This window comes from Amphibalanus amphitrite, unplaced genomic scaffold (genome assembly GCF_019059575.1).
Source record: "Amphibalanus amphitrite isolate SeventyFive unplaced genomic scaffold, NRLGWU_Aamphi_draft 000048F_arrow, whole genome shotgun sequence".
Classification (NCBI taxonomy): domain Eukaryota; kingdom Metazoa; phylum Arthropoda; class Thecostraca; order Balanomorpha; family Balanidae; genus Amphibalanus; species Amphibalanus amphitrite.
This window is the reverse complement of record NW_024881544.1, coordinates 1,060,394-1,084,606: the sequence shown is the minus strand read 5'-3', so window position 1 is coordinate 1,084,606 and position 24,213 is coordinate 1,060,394. Positions and strand designations below refer to the sequence as shown.

General features: G+C 51.4%; 2 protein-coding genes across 3 annotated transcripts; both read right to left on the bottom strand.

Annotated features, from left to right (window-relative positions):
• Positions 1-3,145: 3,145 nt before the first annotated feature.
• Positions 3,146-19,132, bottom strand: LOC122377665 (NADP-dependent malic enzyme-like). Of its 2 annotated transcripts, XR_006255898.1 has the most exons (15): positions 18,837-18,943; positions 17,779-18,247; positions 14,514-14,667; positions 13,815-13,973; positions 13,150-13,331; positions 12,711-12,891; positions 12,390-12,518; positions 11,907-12,089; positions 10,247-10,472; positions 9,928-10,070; positions 9,502-9,672; positions 9,115-9,238; positions 6,429-6,567; positions 5,409-5,521; positions 3,146-3,640 (listed from the first exon to the last, which is right to left on the bottom strand). XR_006255898.1 is itself a non-coding variant. In XM_043357970.1 (14 exons), the coding sequence occupies exons 2-14, from the start codon at positions 17,808-17,810 to the stop codon at positions 3,626-3,628; spliced, it is 1,812 nt and encodes a 603-aa protein (XP_043213905.1). In that variant the 5' UTR covers positions 17,811-18,247; positions 18,837-19,132; the 3' UTR covers positions 3,146-3,625. The 2 variants fall into 2 exon arrangements, 1 of the variants encoding a protein (XP_043213905.1); XM_043357970.1 differs by lacking the exon at positions 6,429-6,567 and having other exon boundaries at positions 18,837-19,132.
• A 2,445-nt stretch (positions 19,133-21,577) lies between these two features.
• On the bottom strand, positions 21,578-23,601 carry LOC122377664 (glutenin, high molecular weight subunit DX5-like). Its single transcript, XM_043357969.1, has 2 exons — positions 22,251-23,601; positions 21,578-22,190 (listed from the first exon to the last, which is right to left on the bottom strand). Exons 1-2 carry the CDS (start codon positions 23,584-23,586, stop codon positions 21,784-21,786), a joined length of 1,743 nt encoding a protein of 580 aa, XP_043213904.1. The 5' UTR covers positions 23,587-23,601; the 3' UTR covers positions 21,578-21,783.
• Between the last annotated feature and the right edge of the window lie 612 nt (positions 23,602-24,213).

The window sequence follows — 24,213 nt, the reverse complement described above, 5'->3', positions numbered from 1 at the left end:
CCCTACTAGCCGGTCCCCAACCGTGTACCAAATTTGAGCGCAATCGGCCCAGCCGTTCTCGAGATCTGGAAACGCCCCCTGCACGTGCGCACGTGCAGTAGCACCCTACCTGCAACACATGGGAATGCATTGCCTGGTGGGTGCCTACCTGTATGCCAAGTTTCAGCGAAATCGCCCCAGTAATTACCGAGTTACTGAAATGGGAACAAATTTGGCACCTCTTCTTTTTGTATTTTGCACGTGCAGTGGGGGTCACTCACATAGATTAAGAGTATCCGACCTTTGGTAGAAGGGATGCAGCTACCCTATAAAAATTACCGCAAGACAATCGCTCTAGCTGCTGCTGAGATATGGGCCTCTCAAAATCACTTCTTTTGCAAAACTGCTTGAACACCCTTGACTTTTCACATGGCACGTGCCACGACGGTCACTGAGATGTATCAAAAGTAGTCAATTACGGGGTAGAAGGGATGGGGCTACCCAGCAAAAAAGACCGCAGGCCAATCGGTCCAGTGGTTGCTGAGATATAAGCCCCTCAAAAGCGTTACAGGCCGGGCCGGACGGGGCCGGGCCACTCATACTGAGATTTTTCCGTTATATTGAAAAGACTTCGCTTCGCCTGCTGCGCTCGCTCGCTCGTAACGAACGACTGAAGTCTGAATGATTGCGATGTAGGGGAGAGTGGGGCACATTCGTGCAAAAAATGGATAAACCCATATATCTGTTCTTTGGTTAGTGCAATGGCAAAATTGTTGATTGTAGTATGGAAAGGAACTATTGCAGATAGTTTTCCTCTTTAAAAGTTATCCTCTAAAATTATTGCTTCCATTAGAAAAAATGACTTTTAATAACTCTGAACATTTGCACGAAACTGCCCCACCTATGGGGCACATTCGTTCAAGAGGTGGGGCACTTCCGTTCACCCTGCAAAGTTCGAGAAATTACCGGGCATTACCAGAAATTTACCAAAGGAAATTGGCAGGGGGTCATTTCACTTGATTCCTTTCGACAAGAATGCATTGCACAACATATGTAGAAAGAATGGGCTGGCCAACAAGAATGTGCCAACTGCCGGCCTCCGTGACCTCGCCAAGTTCGCGTGAATTGCTCGTCACGACGTCGCAAGCAGTCGAGACTGAGTCAGGCGAACGTCATTAGAGAAACCTACTACAGATAAAGTCATGAATCGCAAAAACTAAAAAAAAAAAATGTGCACGAATGTGCCCCCAGGCAGTGCGTACACGAACCTGCCCCACAACGTTATTAGTAATATATTTCAAAATTTCTTTTTGAAAAAATGACACTTTTTCAAGTCAACAAACAAGTTTGCAGCAGTTCCGTGAATAGAGTGAGCTTCTTCACCCCCAATTTTGAAAAGCTGAACCACATTTCCGAGTCAGGATCACGAAAATGGATGATATGAGAAAGGTTTGGAAAGCTCACGAATGTTACAAATTTGCGTTTTTATCAAGCATGACAGTAGGTACAGTGTTATCTTCTACGGTGAACGAAGGGCGGCAATGATAGACATATTTCCATAATTTACCTTGAGCTCGTGCAGTCACTCGTGTTCCCATAAACTGCTGAAAACGAATGTGCCCCATGCACGAATGTGCCCCACTCTCCCCTATTTGTATGTTTTTTTTTAATTTTTGCTCACTGATGATGGTGTTAACCCGCGAGTTGCTGGGGGGGGGGGGGGCGTTCGCCGGGCCATAGCATAAAAACGGCGCGCCACAGGCGCGCCAAATTTTGGTTACCTGTAGGAGATTGATTGAAGTTTATTGTGACAACGTTTCAAAAAAATCGGTCGGAAATTTTTGTGATATCGAGGTTTTAGTGACGTCATGATTTCTGAGTTTTCGACCAAAAACGGCATGAGTTCAAAAAATCATATAAAATCACAGAATAAACATACAGACATGCCGTAAACGCCATTAGACTGGCCAATACCATGAACAATCAAATGGCTATCTTCGATTATTGATTATCGTTCCGCATTTTCCAAAATCTTGAACTGAATCTTGGCAATTTCTCGTGACTACTTCACGACCATGATATATGCATTTCTTAAATTGAACTTTTTGAGCCAAACACGTACACATATGATAAAATGAATGTTACCATCGTGTTCTACGCCCCAAATTACCCATAAAACATGTGTCACAGGCAGCGAATATCAGTTTTGATTTTCGGGGATATGTGCCTACCCGGTTGACCTGACCTTGACCCTGACCTATGCTTGACTGACCCCAACATGGAGCTGACACTCTTGTAGTCCTTATATGATGGATTGTGCACCGTTTTGACAGAGTTTATGACGAGAGGCGCTCATTGCGAAGTCCTGAAGTCCATGCTACTGAAAGCCCGATTTCAGGTGTTTGACCTGACCTTGACCCGACCTGTGACCTCAAAATTCAACTTTAAAGTATTCATCTGAAGCGTCTCGTCGCGTTCTTTCGTTTGCCGCCTCGTGCGTTTCGCTGCGCCTATTGGTTCTCGAGTTATCGGCTGGGGGCGTTTAACGCCCCCCCCCCCAGCAAACGGTGGGTGGCGAAATACCCCAGCAACTGCCGGGTTAATACACCGAAACCGGTCAAATTGTTATTGTATGGCATAGTTTCCATTGAATATGCCGTTATGCTGATTCATGTACGTACGTTGGCTTTCATCGGAATTACAGGTGGTCTTAAAAGATTTCCATGATATTTCCTCCCTGGGGAGTTTATGGTCAATGCTAAGTTTACACAGCCTCCCCCCCCCCCCTGATGGAAAAGGCCTCTAGGCGAAAGCTCTTCTCGATTGAGATATTCACGGTAGGTGCCCAGCGGTACAGTATAACTTCAGGCGCACGCCACTAGAGCCATCTAGCGGATAGATGGTAAGTGTGCTGTTTTTAGGGCGCGGCTGTAGGTGATGAGCAGCGCAGTATAAATTCAGGTGATAACTTTCAAAGATATGTTATGGTGGGTTTATCAAACCCGATTGATGATGATTCTTCATGGCTCCGAGTGGAAGATAAAGATATATTTTTCAAGCGGCTTACTGAAAAACCGAGCGACGAAGGAGCGATGTTTTTGTGGAACACGAGAGGATGAATATACAGTGTAGCATTGTAACGAGACTTCAACTTCAACCAAACGCATTTTGGTTTCTAGCTGTATTTCGCTTCGACTCTTCAAATGCCATTTACCGTGCTGACCCTATTATATGAGTGACCACCTTGACACGGGTAACCAACAACGTCCATTCACTGACTGTGACCATGACCTATTCGCATCGACAGCTGCCACGCGGCGTGGCAGAAACGCTCAACTCCGCCGTTCAGAACACAACACCAATCACGGCAGTACAGAGTCTCTGCCGGCCTCCTGAGGGCGCCCCTGGTCACCGGCACTACAGGGTGCCCTTACCCAGCGGCACAAGAGGGCGCCCTTAGCCACCGACACCAGAGGACGCCCCTTGTCACCGACACCTGAGGGCGCCCCTAACTGCCGGCGCCGTAGAACGCCCATGGCTACCGGCATCTAAGAAAGCCCCTAGCCACAGGACGCCCTGGCCGCCAGGCGCGTCCTGTGCCGGCACGGCCCCCTGATACGGCCGACAGTAGTCCCCCTCCCCTCCCTCAATGGACCATGCCACACTGGTCGGAAACGCTCCAGCGAGAGGCCAGCGGCCTTTCCGCAAAAGTTTTTTGCTTGTTATTCCACAACTAGTGAAGCAAACTTCATAAAACTTTGCATACCTTCTCTGTCATATGTAAGCTATCATTTGGATGTCAAGCACTAAATATATGACGTGAATCTGCTAAGTTATGACGTCATAATTGAGTATAATACAGGATCTAGCACCACTTTAAGTGAACAAGGGAAATTGGAAGCTGCTATTCGGGCACCGGGAATGGTTTCATGCACTCCTTGCAAGGTCCGGTGCTTCACTTTAGCATTGTTGACTTTGCGTGACGTTATTTATGACGTCACTAAGGCCATATAAGTTTTTCGTCAATAACTCCTGATCAGATGGAGCTAGAGAGTCGGGAAAGCCACCATTGGACTCGGGAAGACCTGCCGAATCGAGTGATATGCGATATGTCCTCCTTCAACCATTTTCGTGACCTGAGGGGCTCCGACCTGACCTTGACCCGAGGTTAACGCCTTAAGTTGACTTCACCCGAACACCAAGTATAGCATTCGACGCTCCTGAGCTAGACAAACACGATGATGCCAAAATCGCGGCAGTGCGACCATTTTTGGCAAAGTAATTAACCTAAAACCGAGCCCGTGCCTTGTGGCACTTACCTGACCTAAGAGGTCACTGGCTGACCTAAGACCTTAAATCGGGTAGTACTTGCTGCGTCTTATAACGGCACACAAGCTCGTTTTTTTCCCGCGAGGCTGTAGCTCAATTAGAGGCGAAACGGCGAGGGAGTTGTATCAACCCTCCCCGGTCAATATAGAAAACCAATCGGTCCGGCCAGGGCTAAATACCGGAATTGTGATCTAATGTAAAAAGACGGCCCAAGGTAACCTGACGCCAGTGACAGGTGTCCTGTATTCGCAGCGTCTTATATTCACGAAGGTCTCAGTTTCCACTTTCTTCAGCCGAGTGATGGTTACTAATAGCAAGGCTCTCTAAATGCAAGCCGTAATCGCCACGCAATATGTGGAAGGCTTTTGATGTCAATACATACATAAATGCAATAATAAAACCATATTGTATGCGCTTTCCACAAAATTCATAAACTCAAGCGCGTCTGTTTTTAATGACCAGTCAACTACGCATGGATGCGTGCAGGCCACACAAGTCAGCGTAAGCCGGGCGCGGCGGCCGGGCCGAAACTGGGGCGGGGCGGGCGGTAGTTGGGTAGGAATAGCGGCTCCTGCAAATTTTGCGCAAATATGCGCAGTTAGCTTTTATGTTGCCCTGGTGTAAATTTAAATCCTGCTTCATCTCACAAAAAATCAGAGTGGGACTAGATGGGACTACCTGTTGTTTCCTTACCTAAACTTTGCAGTTATATTCCAGAATCACTCTAGGAGAGCCCTCATAAAAAAGCTACAGTAGATCTTAGTTGGGGAAAAAGTATACCAAAAAAATTGCACTGACCAGTCGGCAACTTCATAACAAACATTTTGATGCATAATATGTGGGATTTCAATTTGGTGTCTATCAGCAATAAGACTCTGAATATCCGGCTCAAGAAACCTCTTGCTCCGCGTCAGTTTCCGAGTTCTGGGAAACCCCATCTTCGGGGGCTGATTACAGTTATTTTTGGTCACTCGGATTAGTTTTTTTGGCCTGATTATAATAATTTGATCAATTTCAAATCGATCTATATAAAAAATAATCCGAAACTCCGGAATCGCCCGTGGCCTCTCGTGAGGGCGTTTCCGACCAGTGTGCATGCCGCTGCTAGGCCACTCGTACGTGTTCAGCAGCGGACTCTCGTACGAGAAGTCGTACCGGTGCGTCTCGATATAGGCGAGCAGGTCATCCGGATGCGGGTACACGGACGCCTCCCCTGGGAACGGCGGACAGAGGTCAGAATCATCGCACAGTCACAATGGATCACGTAGAATGACGTAACGGTAGGTAACAGTAGTTCAGCTGAGATGTAGTATTGCTCACCGTGAGGTCTTGACAGGCATTAGGCAATGCTCGTTTATACGTAAAAGTCGTAGAGATAGCTGCTGCAGTTCAGAGGAGGATAAAGGTGCACTCGCGTTGCGGAAAGTTTCGCATCCGTGAAAGACCAAAAAGTTTATATTTGCAGTTTACATCAAATGTTGCATATGACATATGCGACTACCTTGCCTCGCTGATAACTCAAAGTGTAGACTAAAATTGATCATGTGTAGATGAGGGTTACACCTTGTACGCGCTTATCGCAAACGCGATGCAAATGTGTTACGGGCATCACATCACGTTCCACGAAAGGCTACGTTGCTATTCCTTTCATACAAAATTGCACGCATTTTGTGGTATGAATATCCGTGACAGGGTGCAACATCGATGCTAGCAGGCTGATAGGTATCTCACAAGCTACTGAATTTCACTGCTGACTTGCCAGGACGTAACGAAAACCTACCAATGGCACAGACAGTTTCGACTGTGCTGACAGCACTAAACGCCACTGAACAAATATCAGATCAAACCAAAATCCACTGACTACAAATAAAAACGGCAGGAGATAGAGACAGAGAACTGGAGTTAGGTAAAGATCATGCCAAGGAAACAGGAAATGACTGCTTGAGGCATGCAAGGTAGCTGCGAAAACACGCAAAAAGCGCAAATTCTCAAACAAACGGCAGTACAAGCTAGTGGAGATGCGCACACACAAATCACACGAAGCAGCCTCCGTTCGTGAGGGCTGTGCGCCGGCTCTACACTAGCCAACACGAGCTGACACAAGGGGGCGCTGCACGGACCTCGCTGCGCCGTCGCCAGCTCAGACACTTGTCGGCCACGGGTAGACCTGCTCTAACGGGTTAGCGTAGTGATAGTCGTACAGCTGACTGCGCACAAAGGCGTTCAGATCGGCCGGCTGGGGGTAGGTGGACGCCTCGCCTGAAACACCGGCACATCGGCGCCGGACGTGAGTTTAGAGACCGGGTCATGTCGGGTCCGTCGGCTTCACCAGTGTCGCCAGTGCCACCTGTAGGACATATCCAGAGCCCGAGAGACCCACAGCCAGTCCCACGACACGCTACAGCCAAGCTACCCAGCAGCCCCGCGACAGCGCTCTGCGGCTTCTCAAAGCCCCTCTACAGCTCCCAAAGCCCCAGCAGCCCCACGACAGCTCTCCACAGCCCAGCGGTCTGTAGTCCCCAGCAGTCCCTCCACAGCTTTTTACAGCCCCAGCAGTCTCCCCAGAAGCCCCAGCACCCTCATCTGTAAGCAAACAGCACCCGTCAGATGCAGCACTCGCGACGGGGCTCGGCCCGCTTCTGAAGCAGATGTTCCCAGCCAGGTTCACAGCACGGTGCAAGCAGCAGCCACTGTGTAGCTCGGTGTAAGGCGCACAAGGTGACAAGGGCATCCAGGAAATGGGTGTGGTGTTTAGGCGGAAATAAAGGTAACCGGCTAGAAAATACGTCTCGCTAACGACAACCCTTCTTTATAGTGTCTGTCAGCTGGAGACCGCAACACTGTTCTGAAAGATGGCTTTGCAATCAAAGGGGAGCCCTTTAACCCGCGCGGGGCTGGGGTCTCCAGCCGAACGCGCGGGGCTGGGGGGGGGTAAATTTTACCCCCCCTGTTATCTCCCGAACTAATGGTCCGATTTGGAAAATTCAAACGCCAATCGAAAGCTCTCATCACGAACTACTAAAAACATGTACTTAATTTAAAGTTTGAGGTCAAGGTCAAGGTCAGGTCAAGGGTACAAATTGCAAGTTTCTACAGTATCGGCCTTGCACCGTAGTTGCCGAAGAATGGAGTCATGGACTGAGACTGATCGCCCAAAACGTGTTCTTAGGCTACCAAGACAATATTCGTTGCATACAATATCATTCAGAGGTCAAGGTCAAGGTCAGGTCAGGTCAGGTCAGGTCACCAAAAAACAAAATATAGAAAAGGGCATGTGCGACACATGTTTTATGGGTCATTTTACTCATAGAATTCAATAGGCACACTCAATAAGTGATATGGACCACCTCTGGATGAATTTCAGGTCGAGGTCAGGTCAAGGTCAGGTCAAGTGAGGTCAAATTTTGAAGTTGGTTGTTAAGGCCTAAAAAGGTGTCTATCTGATGCAGTTTTTCACGGCGAATCGAATGGTGCTATTTTTGTTTCCGTACGAGGTCTAGAACTTCCAAAAAAGTCATTTTTCAAAAAAATTTGTGTGTCGTGACGTCATAAAATTTTAAATAACTCCCACATTTTTTAACCGATTCTTCTAAAATTTGGTATGTAGGTGCACATAGACCACTTCTCTGACATATATTCCGGTTTTTTCGATAGACTCAAAATTTTGGATTTTATAATGATTTTCCCAAAAAAGTCAGTTTTTTTAAATTTAGGCCAAAATCCAAAATTTTCAAAAAACCGAGATAGCCATTTGATAGACAAAGTAAAATTACGTATAACCTTTTTTGTTACGTCTTGATTCCTTTAAAAATGAAGATGTTAGCGGCGTTTGAACTTTTGCCGTTTTTGAGGCGAAAATCGCGAACATGACGTCACTAAAACGTCAATTTCTCAAAAATTTTCCGACGGATTTCGCTCAACTTTTCAGGGAACGTGTCAAATTGATGTAAGAAAAGGTACTGAAAGTTTGGCGGCGCTGCGCGCCGCCGTTTTTGAGATATCGCGAAAATTCGCGAGGGGGGGTAAAATTTACCCCCCAGCCCCGCGCGGGTTAAGATTTGTGATCATTTTCATTTCGAAATAACAAGTAGAAACTAGAAATATATACATGGTGACGAGGATATGTCCTCAAGTGGACCAGATGGTGCCTAAATCCGTGTTCAGGACGCACATCTGATGATGAATCTTTACAAGGCTCCATCCCGATCGCATTTCCTTATGCATAACAAAACATCATTCTCACTTAACAGCGACCAAGCTCAAGCCCAGCTCCTCTCGCAGCGGATTATTCGGAGCCCCAGAGTCGGCGCCGGGCCGGGCGGCCGCTGACTCGGGCTGCCGTTTATTGATTGAGCTACAGTCGATCAGAGGGGCCGGGACAGCGGGGGAAGCCGCTTCAGTGCAGGACACGCTACTGCGCGGTACGCACGGGCATTGTCCGTCCTTCCGGCACTTCATTACTGAGGGTCGCTGACAACTGCAACTGCAGCTCGTCTGTCAGTCGCAACTCCTCTGCAGAGCTGTCGTCTTTACGAATGGCTGACACCTGGAGTCAGTACCATATACATTGTTTTAGGATGTAAGTTATACGACAATCTCGTCTCCTCTCTCTCATTCCATGCTTAACTCCATCAATCTCTCAGCTGTGTCCAGAGTCCACTCCCAGCCACGAGCCTGGTGTGTGAGAGCTCTGACCTGCCAATGACCCCTTCTGCCACGCTCTCCCTTCCTGTAGACGTGCTCTGCCAGCTCGGGGTGTGACCCTGACCTGTCTATGACCCGGCCCCGTTCCCCCGTCACGCTCACCCGTCTTGTAGGCGTGCTCCGCCAGCTGTACGGCGATCTGTAGTGACACATCCCGAATGTTCTCCAGGGGCGGGTACAGCCGGCCGACGTCCAGCTCCTGGTCCGTCACCATCTTCGCTAGCGCCTGTCACACACAGACACACATAAAAAAGAATTATTAGATACCCACACAGTGGCTGGTTACATTCGGTGACTGGTGCGATGGGCCCTTGCGGTCGTAAGTCACCAGCATCTGTCCCACACTTCTCAAAGATATAAGGTGTACCTCATAGTTTGAGATCGTTCCTCTTCAACAATCAAGTGCGGCAACCTATTCCTAGCCGGGACTCGCGCATACCCTGGAGCAGGATGGGCGACATCAGTCACCAGGCCTCCTCCATCACTGACCTCAGCCGCTCGCAGGAAGACGTCCTCGCCGATGTGGTGCATGCCCGAGGCGATGACGCCGAGCGCCACGCCCGGGAAGATGTAGGCGTTGTTACCCTGGCCAGGGTACAGCGTCTTGCCGTTGATGGTCACCGGGGCGAACGGAGAGCCCGACGCGAACACGGCCCGACCCTGTCAGGCACACCGGGGGACGAGTTGTACTCAGCATGGGGAAGAGCTCGGTGGATAACGATCCTTTCCAGCACACGTATGGAGGGGGACTCATGGACACTCGAAGCAAAGCACTGATGGATTTCGCTGAGACATAGGTGCGTTGGTGACGCGGAGAGCGGAACAACCAATGCCTGCTGGTGCCGTGCGCTCTCCTGTCCTACAAGTCATCCTTTTGAAAGTCATCCATTCTTCCCTCCTCAGCGGTCTTCTCACCTGAGTGGCCTGGTAGGCCTGCTCGGCTGTGCACTCGGCCATACTGGTCGGGTTGCTCAGCGCGAAGATGATGGGCTCCTTGTTGTACTCGCCCATGTCCTTCAGGATCTCGGCGGTGAAGGCCTGCGGCTGGGCGGCCGCACCTGTGACAACAGCGCAAACACGAGTCACTCATGGCACCGGCAGGGTTAACTGAATTCACAGCACCTTCAAAGGCCAAGATACAGCACACAGTTTGTGAAACCGAACCACTTTTGCCATGAGCGTAACGACTGGGCTGAGTCATATCGCCGGTTAAAAAAAATCGACGGAAACCTACCGATCAACGCCGAGGGCTTCAGCTTCTTGACGACATCTCCGAGGTTCTTCATGGGCTCCATGTCCTTGGCGTAATCGACCTTGTGTCCGGTGACGCCTCCCTCGGGCCGGTTCTTGACGATCAGACCGCGGGAGTCCACCATGAAGATTTTGTCGTGGGCGGCCTGCGAGCTGAGGCCCTCCTGCTCCATCGCCATCACGCACAGGTTGGCGATACCGAGCGACGCCTGGTGGTATGGAGATGCAGCGTAAAGGTCGTTCTCCACGGTACATGTTTTGCGCGTTTTTAATGACGTTTTAACGCTTTTTTGATGTTTTGCGAGTTTTTCATGATCCGGCGTTGATCTGTACCATTAAATTACACGGTGCCATCTCCACGGCGGAAGATTTGTCAAAAATCGAAAAACGAGTGGCTTCATAAAATCAAAAAACTGCAAAACTCGTAAAACGCGTCAGGTTGTGTCATGCAAAACTCGTAAAACCTTTAAAAAACGCAAAACTCTCATTTGTAAAAACGCGCGATTTTATCCAAACATTTGGATCGAATGAAAGTTTTCCGGTTTTTGACAAGGCTAAGAAGGTAATCCTTCTGCTATTAATACCATTTTACGGTGAAATGGATGCAATGGAAAGTGTGGAAAGCGATGAAACGCAATTTGATTAAGCCAATGATCGTGGCAAGTACTCAGACAACCATACCAATAACTTCTGTTGCTATTCCAACGATGTGGATGTCAAATAATTACATAGTGAGTCTATGGATAACAGATATTACGATATCAGATCATTTCAGATAATTGATAATTAACTGATGTCATAGCGGTGATAACAATAGGGTAACGTGATGATACCCCTTTAACTATCTTTACAGCGAAAATCGAGGGGTTAATAGAAGCCGTGCGCCAGATGCCTGCCCTGTGGGACAAGAGGGCCACGGCATACAGCGCACGAAGGGCGGAGAAAGATGTTCTTTCTCTGAAATTGAAATTTTTCTGAAATTGTAATTGTTCTGAACGACTGACAAACTAAAACCGTAAAAAGCGAAAAACTCGCAAAACTCGCAAAAGCGTCTGTTAAAAAGCGAAAAAAGCGCAAAACTCTCGTTTGCTAAAACGCGTAAAAACCGAAAATGTTTACACGTGGAGACAGTACTTAAGAGTCAGAAGGTGTCAGAGGAGGTTGACAGTCACACTCACATAATTGCGAGTAAGTTGGTAGTGTACTTTTCCATTACATTTTAAAGACATTTATTATCGTGTTGAAACTGATTGGCCAGCTGACTTCAATTGTATTTGGGTGTTACCTGAATCGGGTGAAGGGAAAACTGGTAGTGCACATTTAGCCATATGCAAGAAGGTTTACTGCTTCACCATCGCCACAGCATATCATCGAATGATCCGCAGGTATGCAGTCGGCAACATTGGTACCCGTCAGTTCTGACTCAGTGTCGCTAACTGGCGATTTCATCAGGCCCGAACGACCGTTAGTTCGATGAACCGGACTGTGATTCCAGCAGCGGTTCCTTCTGATTCTACCGACGGCTCTAAAAACAAACAACCCTCAGCGGCTGACGTCGGGCCGTGCAGCGTTTCTCGGTACACAACCTAAACCCGACAGGTGCCGATAATCCCCGTCATAGTGTGGTTGGCCCGTGCACTGACCTCTCCGGCTCCCAAGAACAGGAATGTGTGATCGGACAGCTTGGTGTTCAGCTTCCGCATGGCAGCGAGCAGGCCGGCCACCGCCACCGACGCCGTGCCCTGGATGTCGTCGTTGAACGTGCAGTACTTGTTGCGGTACTTGTCCAGGAAGCGGAACGCGTTGTGGTTGCCGAAGTCCTCGAACTGTCAGAAGATAAGATGGGTCAGTGCGACACGAATCTTTGATAACATACATACATATACTTTAAATACATGTCCGACGAAATGTATCGCTTGAAACAAGTTGTATTGTTTTTATAAGAAGGAAACAAGTATGTTGAGCGATTTGCTGACTCTCGTACGAGATCTCCAAACCGAGTATCCAGCTTATCCAGCATCTATTGCGGGATCCGTAATGCTCCAACAATCTCTCGAGCGATTGATACCCAGGTCATACGAGTATCCCCAGCACCGACCCTGTTCCGCTCCCGTCTATGCGCTCACCTGAATCAGCGTCTTCTGGCCGTACCGTCTGACGGCGGCCTGCATGAATTCGTCGACAAACTCGTCGTAGGCCTCGCCCGTCACTCGGTTCTGCTTCAGGCCGATGTAGAACTCGTCATTCAGCAGATCCTGGGAAGGTGAAAAAAATCATAACTGATCACTGAAGTCCTTTGGCACTCTATGACCGATTCATTTGAGTTATCCTGACCAACGGGATAGTCTGGCTTCTTGATTTATTAGGGTCGAACTGTATGCCATGAATTCACCTTTGATGAAGCACAAATAGCCGGCTTTGTAGCTGCAGATACTAAATCCACTGACCTTGTTGTTGGTGCCGACGTCGAGTACGATGGGCAAGCACTGCTGCGGTTTGATGCCGGCCAATGCAGTGTACAGCGAGAGCTTGCCCACCGGGATGCCCATACCCTGGGCACCCAGGTCTCCCAGGCCGAGGATACGCTCTCCGTCCGTCACCACGATGGCACGGACGTCCTGCTCCGGCCTGACGGTCAGAAAGGGCAGATACAGTCAGGCCGAGTCAGTTCTGTGTCCATGCCATTAGAGGGTCAGTGACAAACATAAACCGAGGCCGTGATAGGCCAAGTGATAACGTGGTGATAACTAAGGGCCAGACGAACTATTCTGCGGCATTTCACCGGCCAAGTCTCCAGCTTCCCGCTCCTCCACTCCCCTCCTCTTCCAGCATCCAGCGCTGTCGGCCCAGCCCAGCTCAGTGTAATGCTAGCGCAGCGTTGCTTACCAGTTGCGCATGACGTCGTAGATGTGTCCCTTGTCATGGATGGTGATGAAGAGCCCTCGCGGCCGCCGGTAGATGAGGCCGAACTTCTGGCAGGCCAGCCCGACGGTAGGCGTGTATACGAGCGGCATCATCTGCTCCACGTTCTCCGAGAGAACCCGGTAGAACAGCCGCTCATTCCGGTCCTGAGAGAGGCGAGACGTCACCCTGATGTCATGCCTAAACAGTTGTTGGCCCAACCCGAAAGTCTGAAGATCTTTGTTCACCTGGTGTTCGATAGGGAACAAAAAATACAAAGTTTAAGGACGCCGAGGTCAAAGGACGGTACCAGTATGCATAGCTACAGTCCTGGTATTGGGGATTTGACCTTGATTTTCATCGAAGTTCACGTGTCATAAAACAGCAAATGGCCAGTCACTTTAGATGTGACCAATGACCGTTTCATGTCACACCCGAATTATTCTGTATGAAAATAAACATAGGCGTCGGCCACCCAGAATTTGTGTCCGGTCATAACCAGTATCATGTGTCCGACCAATTCCAGAGTCGCAGCTCACGACCATACGTACAATAAATGTGCGTGCACCAAAAGCATAGGTAAGGCACTCTTGAAACTTTGCGTTGTAAGTGGTTGATCCATTTAGCTCTGCGATCACTACGCGCCGTACCTGCAGGCCCATCAGGTAGATGAACTTGTTGAGGTCCTCCTGGTAGCGGGAGATGTTCTTCAGGCACAGGTCGACCTGTTCGTCCTGTGTCTTGAAGCGGGGCGGCAGCAGGCCGTGGATGCCCAGCCGCTGGCGCTCCTCCAGCGTAAAGGCCATGCCCTGTTGGTAAAGAGAGGGGAGAGTCGCAGTAAGGGCGATACGGGACGGTCATGGAGTTTTCCAGCGGGGATCGGCGCAGTAGTTAACAGATGTGTGCGATGGAACGTTTACATGTAGGGCCATGTAGCGCGATGTGCGCAGACGGAACTTAAATTACATAAGTGACCTTGCGACGAACATCGCATACGGTCCTCCCGTGATCCCCAGCAGTCCCTGTGGTCCTCTCATGATCCCCAGCAGTCCCTGTGCTCTTCCAGTGGCCCCCAGCGGTCCCCGTGGTCCTCCAATGGTCCTCAGAAGTCCCTGTGGTCCTTCTGTGATCCTCAGCAGTCCCTGTGGTCCTTCTGTGATTCTCAGAAGTCCCTGTGGTCCTTCTATGATCCTCAGCGGTCCCTGTGGTCCTCTTATGATCCCCAGCAGTCCCTGTGCTCTTCCAGTGGCCCCCAGCGGTCCCCGTTGTCCTCCAATGGTCCTCAGAAGTCCCTGTGGTCCTCCAGAGTTCCCCAGCGACTGGAGCGTCGTGCCGGTGCGGGAGCTCACCTTGTTGAGCCGCGTCTCTCGAACGTTGTCGATGCCTCGCACCATGTTGGGACAGGGTTTGTCGGGGGCCGACTCCTGTACGGAGCGGCGCCCGGGCCGGTCGGCCAGCCGGCCCGACAGGGCTCCGGATAACACCCGGCTGCCGGCGGCCGGCCTGGAACACAGAGCACACGTCAGAACACAGAGAACACACGGAGAGCACGTCAGACAGGGATCCGGATAACACCCGGCTGCCGGCGGCCGGCCTGGAACACAGGACACACTTGAGAACACAGAGAACACACAGCACGCGTCAGAACACAGGGAACACCCGGCTGCCGGCGGCCGGCCTGGAACACGGAGCACACGTCAGAACACAGAGAACACACGGAGCACGCGTCAGAACACAGGGAACACCCGGCTGCCGCCGGCCGGCCTGGAACACGGAGCACAAGCCAGACAGAGAACACACGGACGATATGGTCCCCAGGCTGGCTTAGAGCATCGTTAAAACTCAGAACGCATAGGGCACCCGGCTGTCGGCCTGTACAGCACAGATCCGGCGCCCGGCAACCGTCTGAATAAGAGCGAAAATTCATTTACAACAGTAGGCAGCTTGACATAGCATATATGTAAAAACATACCGCGCGCAGCACAGCCGTTCTTATAGGTACACCGAGTGACACTGGTCTGAAGGTGTTACTAGTCAGATATGAGAACCGGTCATGAGAAATATGTTCGGTGGGGTCAAGGGGTATGTTCGAATATGGGGTCATTGGGTTCGATCTGTTTACGTCTTCTATTGGTGACAGAGTGCCTGTCTCATACGCCGTGTGTATACCACATCGAGTGTTTATTTTCCAGGTGCCCATGCTGTCAAACGTGCGAAAAAAATATGCAATTAGTAGTACCTACGGGACCGTGTCTAAGTAAGTTAATACGTTTAATGAACTGCAAACAATTAATCAAACAAATGCCGTCAATAATGTGAATGTAGGACCCAAGTAACCGCTAGCTACATTCTCTAGAACCTACCTGGAAGTCAACATCATAAATCGATAGATACTGGCTTTATTTTCACCAAAGATCCACCCACGTACAGGCCTGCATCGATAAAACCGGGACATTTTTCTGTCGCTGTGAGAACCTACATCTGAGTGGTCATGTTGCTTCCAAGCAGGAGCCGATTTCTCCGGCAAGGGTTATAATAACTATCAAATGTTTTTCCTGCTTATCTGAAGCTTCATTACCTACGCGTCAATTTGTGAACCGATTTGTAAAAATGTTATAATCGGGAAAATCTTATATTTGCTGCCCTTTCTATCAGGTATGTGAAAAAGTCCAGAAATAGGTATTTGTGAGATGTACCACACTTGCTACTGCCTTCGATGGATGCCTTATGACCTATTGAAGTGGAAGATGAGGAGCGCTGGCATGTGCCTTTGTCTGGCACCGCTCTCCGTTCCGGCGGAGCGGGAGGTGGGAGGGGGGGGGGTGGACCGGCCGGTGGCTGTTGGGTCACAGGACCCTGGCAGCCAGCCCGGCCCCCCGATATACACCTGCCAGTGGCGCTGACAGGGTGCCAAGACGGTGACGGGCCTCAGCCGAGCCCCCTCCGAGCCCGCGACGAACTCACCGCCCCCGGCATCCGACGCAGACAAGGCACAGGCGAGGCCGGGACGGTTCGACAATCCCCCTCCCCGCCTCTCGGGCATCCAACGCTGGCGATACACAGACGAGGCCGGCATAGATGAAGGCTCCGTCTCGACCTGTCCGCCACCGGGCATCCAACCGCAGACGAGACCGCAGACGAGAAGTAGGCGAGGGCGAAACGGTTCGATAACCCCTCCCCTCTCCCCGCCACTCGGGAATCCAACGCTGGCGAGACACAGACGAGGCCGGCATAGGTGAAGGCTCCGCCTCGACCTGTCCGCCACCGGGAATCCAACACAGGACACAGGCTAGGGCGAGGCAGTCAGGCCCAGCCTCCTCTCCATCCCACCCCCGCCTCAGGGCCTTCAACTCAGACGAGACGCGAGGGCGGGGGCTAGTGAAAACCTGGCTCCGACCTCCCCGACCCTGAGCACCCAACGCAGACGAGGCCGCCGGCAGCCTGGCACCGCCTCGACGTTCCGACTCCGGACATCTACCAGTCTCAGACGGTTCTCGGCAGATAACGCTCCTGTCCTGCTCCTGAGAATCCTTCGCACGGGTCTAGACTATCCGGTCCCAACGTCCCCGGCTCTGGATATCTACCGTATTCTTGGCGAGCCTCAGAAGCGCCTGCTCTTCCCCACCTCGACCGCTCTCGCACCTGGTAAATCACTACCGTACTGAAACGGTCCGTCTGGCCCCGCCCGGCGCCCCTTCCTTCCCCGAGTATCCAAAGGAGAGACCGAGCTGGTGGTACCGACTTCCCCGGCCCCAAGCACCCACCAAACTAAGATTGGCGCCTCGGTAGAGCCCGCTTGGTCCCACGTAGGGCACCCTCACACCTGGAAAAACACCACCGTACTGAAACGGCCCAGCCGGCCCCGCCCCCACCTCGTCGTGCATACTGCATACACCGTCACTCGTCGGTTTCAGATTAGAGCCATCCGGTTCCACCCCTCCCCGCCCATCCCCCGAACACACCCACTGCCTGTCCAGCCAGTGACACGTGAGCCCCTCCCCCCCCCCCACCCCCACTCCACCTAGTCACGCGCCCGCATCCTACCCAGACAAACGCCTCAGGGCGCTGAAAACGTCAGAGGTCATACGACAAGGTCGGTGCCGGACACAGAGGTCACCGGTGAAGGTCATCCTACAATGTCCAACTTGTTGCTAACGGAAATTGCCTGACCACTGTTCGTCGTAAATTTGGGGTCTTGGTATAATAACGGCACTCGCCGGCATTTGATTACCAAGCCGGTTACATAAAAACAGGTTGCAGCCTGGCCGTTGCAGGCTTGCAAAAGCAAATGGCACTGCTTGAGGGCTGCTGCGCAGGACTACACCAATATTATTGACCTCTGACTAAGTCGTCAGACTGCGTAGGCCCACGCTAACTTACTTCGGCCGGCCCGGCACCAGAAGTTGCTACAGCTAACCCTTGTGTGTATGAAGGTGACTTTGGGCGGCTGGACCCACCTGTTTAGGGACCGGCGTCAGCTGGGGCAACCCTAGTCAGCTGGTCCGACACCAGCCCGCCCAGTGACCGCTCCTATCCCATCAGGGTGGGGTTAGGGGTGGGATAAGACAGAGCAGCAGCGGCTCGGGTGCAATCCCAAACGTGCAGTCTACTCACAGGCCGGTGAGGCGGGCGGTCACTCCCAGCATTGCGGTGGACGGTGCGCGGTGGACGACTGCTCCGCGCTGCCCGGCTCACGGTCGTGTGAGCGTCGGTCGATCGCCGCCGCGGCCGGCGCAGGCGCGCGCGCAGTCGCCACTCAAAATAGAGCACGGCGCGGAGCACGGCCGCGGCCACGGCGCCCGCTACGCTACACCGTCGGCTGACGCGCCCTCTCTGAGCGCGGCTGCAGTGCAGCTGCAGGGCCGGCGCGGCCGTCAGATGGGGTGCGCGCTGCAATATTATCAGCCGTTGTTTTCCGTCCGCTCGGCGCTCGGTGCAGGGCAGGTGCCACCGGCTGGGTACTGCTGCTGCAGGCCCGTCCGTTATCTCTCTCCGAGTTGAGTGATAATAAACCGGCCAGCTGGTGGTGACGGCCGTGTTGATGGGTAGGCTCCGCGGTGGCACCGTAAGGTTTCTGTCGCTGCTGTCAACAGAGCCGGGAGGGGCTCGTCACCTGACCGAACTGACCCGGCGGGTGAGGTTCGTTAATCGTTACCATTCGTTACGAGTGACAGTCTGCAAAGGACCGGGAGGAGTGATACTCTGTATGTAGAGACTAGAGAGACTCTTCTTTTACCTTCCGGACAAATACGCCCGCGAGTTTTTCATAACTGTAGTGAAGGCAACGGTCAACGACTGTTGCTTTTATGTAGATATTCGAGTAAATTTGGAAGGTGACACAACCCGAACCGTATAACAACTATTTTAAGAGGAATGAGGACTAAATTTGACATATTGAACAATGAACATTATGATTAAACTAAGGTAACAACATTTATTTTGTCGGAAATTATCCTCGAAAAAGTTGCCATCATGAGTTCTATTCTCTTCGCCGAGATTATTCACGAGATGATAAAAAAAGTTAAGATGAAAGCCTATCCAGTTTAAAGAAAATCTCAATAGAGTATGAATACCTACGTTTGTTTTAGAAACAACACATAAAAAAACACTTACCAGAGCCGGCTTGACTTGGCTGTAAGCCTTTTACGATTACTCTGCAGACGATCACTTACCTACAGGATTCTTTAGTGCCCTGCCTATAGCGTGGTCGCTTTCGTGAAGGTGAATTTATTTTGGCTGTAAACTACACAGTTCTCGCATAATAAGTCGGCAATAAGATATTGGATTACGCCCGCAACCTTTCAAGCTGCCTAAGGAGCATCGACTCCGCTGGAAAAGATGACCGAAACCGTATACTGAGCAAAATCAAGACCCGGCCACTGGACTCGGCACCAAAATCGTATAGCCGACGAACGGACGTCCGTCAACAACCCAAGACCGTGCCCAAGACAACCGACCGACGATGGCCAGCATTGGGCCAGCATGTCCAATAGCGTTTGATTTTGGTGTCTTTTTCTAACGTGACAAGAACTTGTGCCGCTTCTCATTTACAGATGCCATGAGGCAATATAAAGAAAATGTTTTTCGACATCAATTCATCGTTTTCCGCTTTAGGTCATTTCAAGTCATTTCAAATCAAGTCAAGTAAATCATTTTTCTCAGGATTGACGCACAATAGTGGGTATAGTCGCCCAATAGCGCATGCATTCCAATCACTCATGCGCTCCGGTTCACAGATTGTTTTTATTCTTACGCGATCTTAATCCCAAATGCAGATTTCACTTTAGAAAGCGTAGATCGTACCCGGCATTCAGTATTCGCAACAGCCTATGCCTCCACACCCCGCATCTAACATGTACCTAACGCTGGCACTGTACCTAGATGTCAAAAACACCCCTCCCTTGCCTATACCTAATACAGCTCGCAGACGGGGCGCCATAAGCCCATAAGCCATCGCTGACTTAGCCGGGAAGCGTCTAAATTACATAACTACTACCGGTAACATATCCCGAGGCTGAATATTACACGCGATGAGCAGGTTCTCGCAGTTACGTCACTAGTCACTAGTCAGTAGTCACGTAACTCATACGATGTACTTACTGATTAGTGATTGCCTACTTACCTTACTGAGATGGCACGGCCACGGACCCTGCGCGGCCACGTCAGGTGCCACTGAGTCAGCCACGTGAAAAGCTTGGTTAATTAACCAGATTGATAAAAAATTAACTTTATTACTTTTTACGAGGTTCTGGACAGAAAATGTGCTTAAAAACTGCTGTCGATCAGATCCCTCTATAAAGGCACAGCTGATTTACTTCCAGTATCTTTTAGATAAAAGAGAAGTCGCACCATTGACCTGACCTTAGGTCACTGATACAAAAAAAAATCCGGGAAACACGTGTCTTACATCCAGTCACATTATCAACCGCTAAAAGTGACAAACGGTCGTTTGTTCGGTGTGCATATTACGTAGCCATGGCGAACATTATTTTTTTTTCAAGGATATCTCACTCTACGTGACCTGATCACCTGACCTTAACCCTCGCATGTGTAGGGGGGGGGGTCGGATGGACCCCCCCCCATGGTTTTTCGCGAATAACTCGCGTAAAAAGCGGCCGATTGCGACGACACTTTCAGTACACTCGCATTGATCAATTTTACACCTACCCTGAAAATTTCATGACCCTGACCCAAATGACTTTTGACCTGTGACCTCTTTTCCGAGACCATGTTTGGCCGGAATCGCGATTCAGCGTATGTCGGCTCGCATTAGCCGCGCGTTTGCAAGTTTTTCGTGGTTTCAAACGTTCAAACATGTGATTTGCTGTTGCTCCCATGCATTAGGGTGGGTGTCAAGGTCACCTGAAGGTTAGGTCAGGTCATTGACCTTTGGTGACCTCGGGTGACCTCGGTTCACTTTTTCGAGTTTTACATGTTTCTAGGCTAGTTTTTGGAGCTGATTTCGAATTTAGCAACCATTTGAACGTTTACGAAGTAGTTTTGGTGACTTCGTAACATGTTACGAAGCTGTCAGAGGCGGTTGACACGTACTACGCATACCCGTCACGACCCCTACTGGTTGACCTGACCTGACCTGACCCGACCTGGTCTAAATGCTTAAAGACATCATCTGTGATCAAAACTAACACGATATTCGTGATCAGCGTCCCGAAAAACCCCTTAGCAGCCACACTTTACAACTTTCTAACAGGTCCCGATTTTCCCGACTTTGGGTCATTGACCTGACCTGGAAGGTCAACCAATGACCTAGGACCTTAAAATTGGGTATCATCCATCGGCTTCCTCTCGTCACGGGCAACACGCTCGTTTTTTCCGCGAAGCTCTAGCTCGATCAGGGGCCAAACGGAAAGGGGGGGGGTCCAACCGACCCCCCCCCCCCCCCCTACACATTAGATGCTGGAAAACGCCGCACACATGCGAGGGTTAAATGACCTTGGTTTGAAGTTTTATCAATTGTGTGGGAAGTGCCTATTTATCATAAGTTTTGCCCAATACAGCGAAGAGTAACTAGTGCCGTCCTACGTGATAATTCGGGAGAGTGTCTATCTCGGAGAATTCTAAATTATTCGTCGAGAGAATAATCATTATTCACCGTTGGTGAGAAAACATTCCTCCTCCCCTTTCCCCTCCGCCGCAGGTTAATCTGAGGATGATTTACGTTCGGTTGAGAGCTCCATTAGCTAAATTGTTATTCGCTCTATGTGTTTCTCTTTTCTCCCCCGCCTCTCTCTCTCTCTCTCTCTCTCTCTCTCTCTCTCTCTCTCTCTCTCTCTCTCTCTCTCTCTCTCTCTCTCTCTCTCTCTCTCTCTCTCTTTCTCTTTCTCTGTGTCTCTTTCCCGATCATGGGGCACTTGCAAGTTGCAATGATGGTAACTGTGCGAATACAATCATACTGAAAGCATCATATATGTATTTCTTCTAATAAATAAGAGACAAATGCATCAACACATGCACAGAATGAGACCATTCTACCAGCCGTAATGCCTGGAGCCAAGAGCACCTGCTGGGCTGCTGCGACCCTCTCTCGACTCCAAACACAGACTCGGCGACATCAGACAGCCTGAGGAGCTGCACTACCCCTCCGCGACCCGCGGGCGCTCACTGATCGCGCGGCCACGGGTCGTTGATGTGCGGCATCTGACAGCACACGCCGTCGCCAGTGCCCCCGTCCTTCAGCTCTGTGCACCGGTCGAGCGCCACGGTCGGCTGCAGCGTGGGCTCCTCAGGCTCGAACAGCAGACCGCCGCGCACGAAGCCCGTGTACGGGTTGCACATGGCGATGGGGACGCAAACCAGTGAGGTGGAGCAGGTACGCGTCTGATGACCCAGGGGACCTGAGCCGCCGCCGCCCGGGTGACGGTTCAGTAGCTGGCCGGACGCCAGAGGCACGGACGGCTGTCCGAGGTTAGAGCCGGTCTGTGAGACGGTGGTAGGAAGACCGCTCTGAGCGGGCCCGAAGCTGGGCTGCTGGGGCGTCTGCTGAGAGACGAAGGTAGACTGCTGACCTGACGGGGCGAAGCCGGGCTGCTGAGGAGTCTGCTGGGAGACGAGAGTAGACTGCGGACCTGACGGGGCGAACCCGGGCTGCTGAGGGGTCTGCTGAGAAACGACGGTAGATTGCTGGCCAAATCCAGGCTGCTGGGGAGTCTGCTGAGAGACGAAGGTAGACTGCTGGCCTGACGGGGCAAGTCCAGGCTGCTGAGGGGCTTGCTGAGAAACTACGGTAGATTGCTGGCCAAGTCCAGGCTGCCGACCAGTCTGGCTTGAGATGAACGTAGACTGCTGGCCTGACGGAGCAAGTCCGGGCTGCTGCTGAGGGGTCTGCTGAGAGATGAATGTAGACTGCTGGCCTGACGAAGCAAGTCCAGGCTGCCGACCAGTTTGGCTTGAAATGAAAGTAGACTGCTGGGCTGACGGGGCAAGTCCAGGCTGCCGGCCAGTCTGGCTGGAGACAAAGGTGGACTGCGATCCCGAAGGACCGAATCCAGGCTGCTTCTGGGTCTGACTGGATACAAAAGTAGACTGCTGACCAGTGGGGTTGGATCCAAAGCCAGTCAGTTGACCGCTGGGACCAGAGCCGGAGCCGGTGCTCTGCTGGAAGCTCGTCTGCGAGCTACTGTCGCTGCTGCCCTGCTGGTAGTACTCGCTGCTGGAGCTGGAGAAGTGGGAGGCACCAGCTCCGTCCTGTCCACCGTTCAGGAACACGTTTGAGCTGTAGTCGGAGTTGATCGGCGCCTGTCCCACCGGCGCCTGTCCCACTGTCGTCTGTCCCACCGTCTGTGAAGACTGTGAGAAGCTGTTGCTCTGGAACTGCCCGGGGTTATCCAGGAACATGTTGCTGGGCCGCTGCAGGAGAGGTCCGTTCACAGACTGCGCCACGGCCGGCCTCTGGATGCCCGTCGCCGGCTGGCTGACGGATGAGGTGCTCTCGTAGTAGCTCGACTGGGACTGCTCGTCGGAGGACAGTGAGACGACTCCGGATGAGGACGGACCGGACACAGTTTGAGTGGACACGGACTGGCTAGGCAGGCCGGAAGGAGACGGAGCTGACTGGGTGGACTGGGAGATGACTGAAGAACTGTGACTGCCGCCGGGTAGAACAGGCTGGACGCCACCGTGGACTGGGCCACTGGCGACCGGCAGGGGGCCAGACGGCACGACATTGCCGCAGCAGCCAGCGCCGTTCGACTGCTGGGAGAAGCTGGTGGTACTGTCTGACACCTGAGAGAAGCCGTCGTCGCCGACGTTGGATCCGATCGGTGCCTGAGACACCTCATTCAGCTGTGTGGGCGCCGAACCGAAGTCGGTCGTCGGCGTCTCGTAGAGTCCCGAAGGCGGCGGGATCTGGTAGGCGGCGGCGGAGGCCACCAGGGCCACGAGACTGAGCGCGGTACACCTCATGTCGACGGGTGATCAGGTGAGAATGCCGCTGCACACCGTCCGCCGCCTCTTATAGCGGCGCCGCGCCGGGAGATGCTCCGTGGAAATACCCAGTCGGCCCGGAGCGGTGGGGCGAGGCGCCGCTTCCGCCGCGCTGATCGGGCGCTGGCCTCTGATCACCCGGCGCTGCACGACTGCAATTCTGACCGACCGATTAGCTGGGCGGTGCACGGAACAGCGAGTAGGCGGTCTGGTGTCTAACTCTCTTACCTACATATTCTGTCACTCTGCTCAAAATGAAGTTACTTTTTGGGTACTATGCCGACGCCACCTCCTCTCACATTTGCAGACACTTTGTTTACTCGACATTTCTACTTAGAGTTTAAGTGCTAACTTAAACAAGTCAAAGAAATAGGTATATTTGTTTCTGCATGGTTTAGCAAGTTTTCATTATTAGCGCAACTTAGCTCAGACTGAGCAAATAAATTTCAGTAAAAATATCCATAACCTCGAAAAAGCTCGTTGAGAGATTCGTCCCTTAATTTTAACAAAAATTTATTGAAAAGAAACGAACAACTATAAGGGATTATATTAGGGAGCGCCGTGAAAAAAATTGCTAGATGCGGTAAATGAAAGAATGATAAAAAA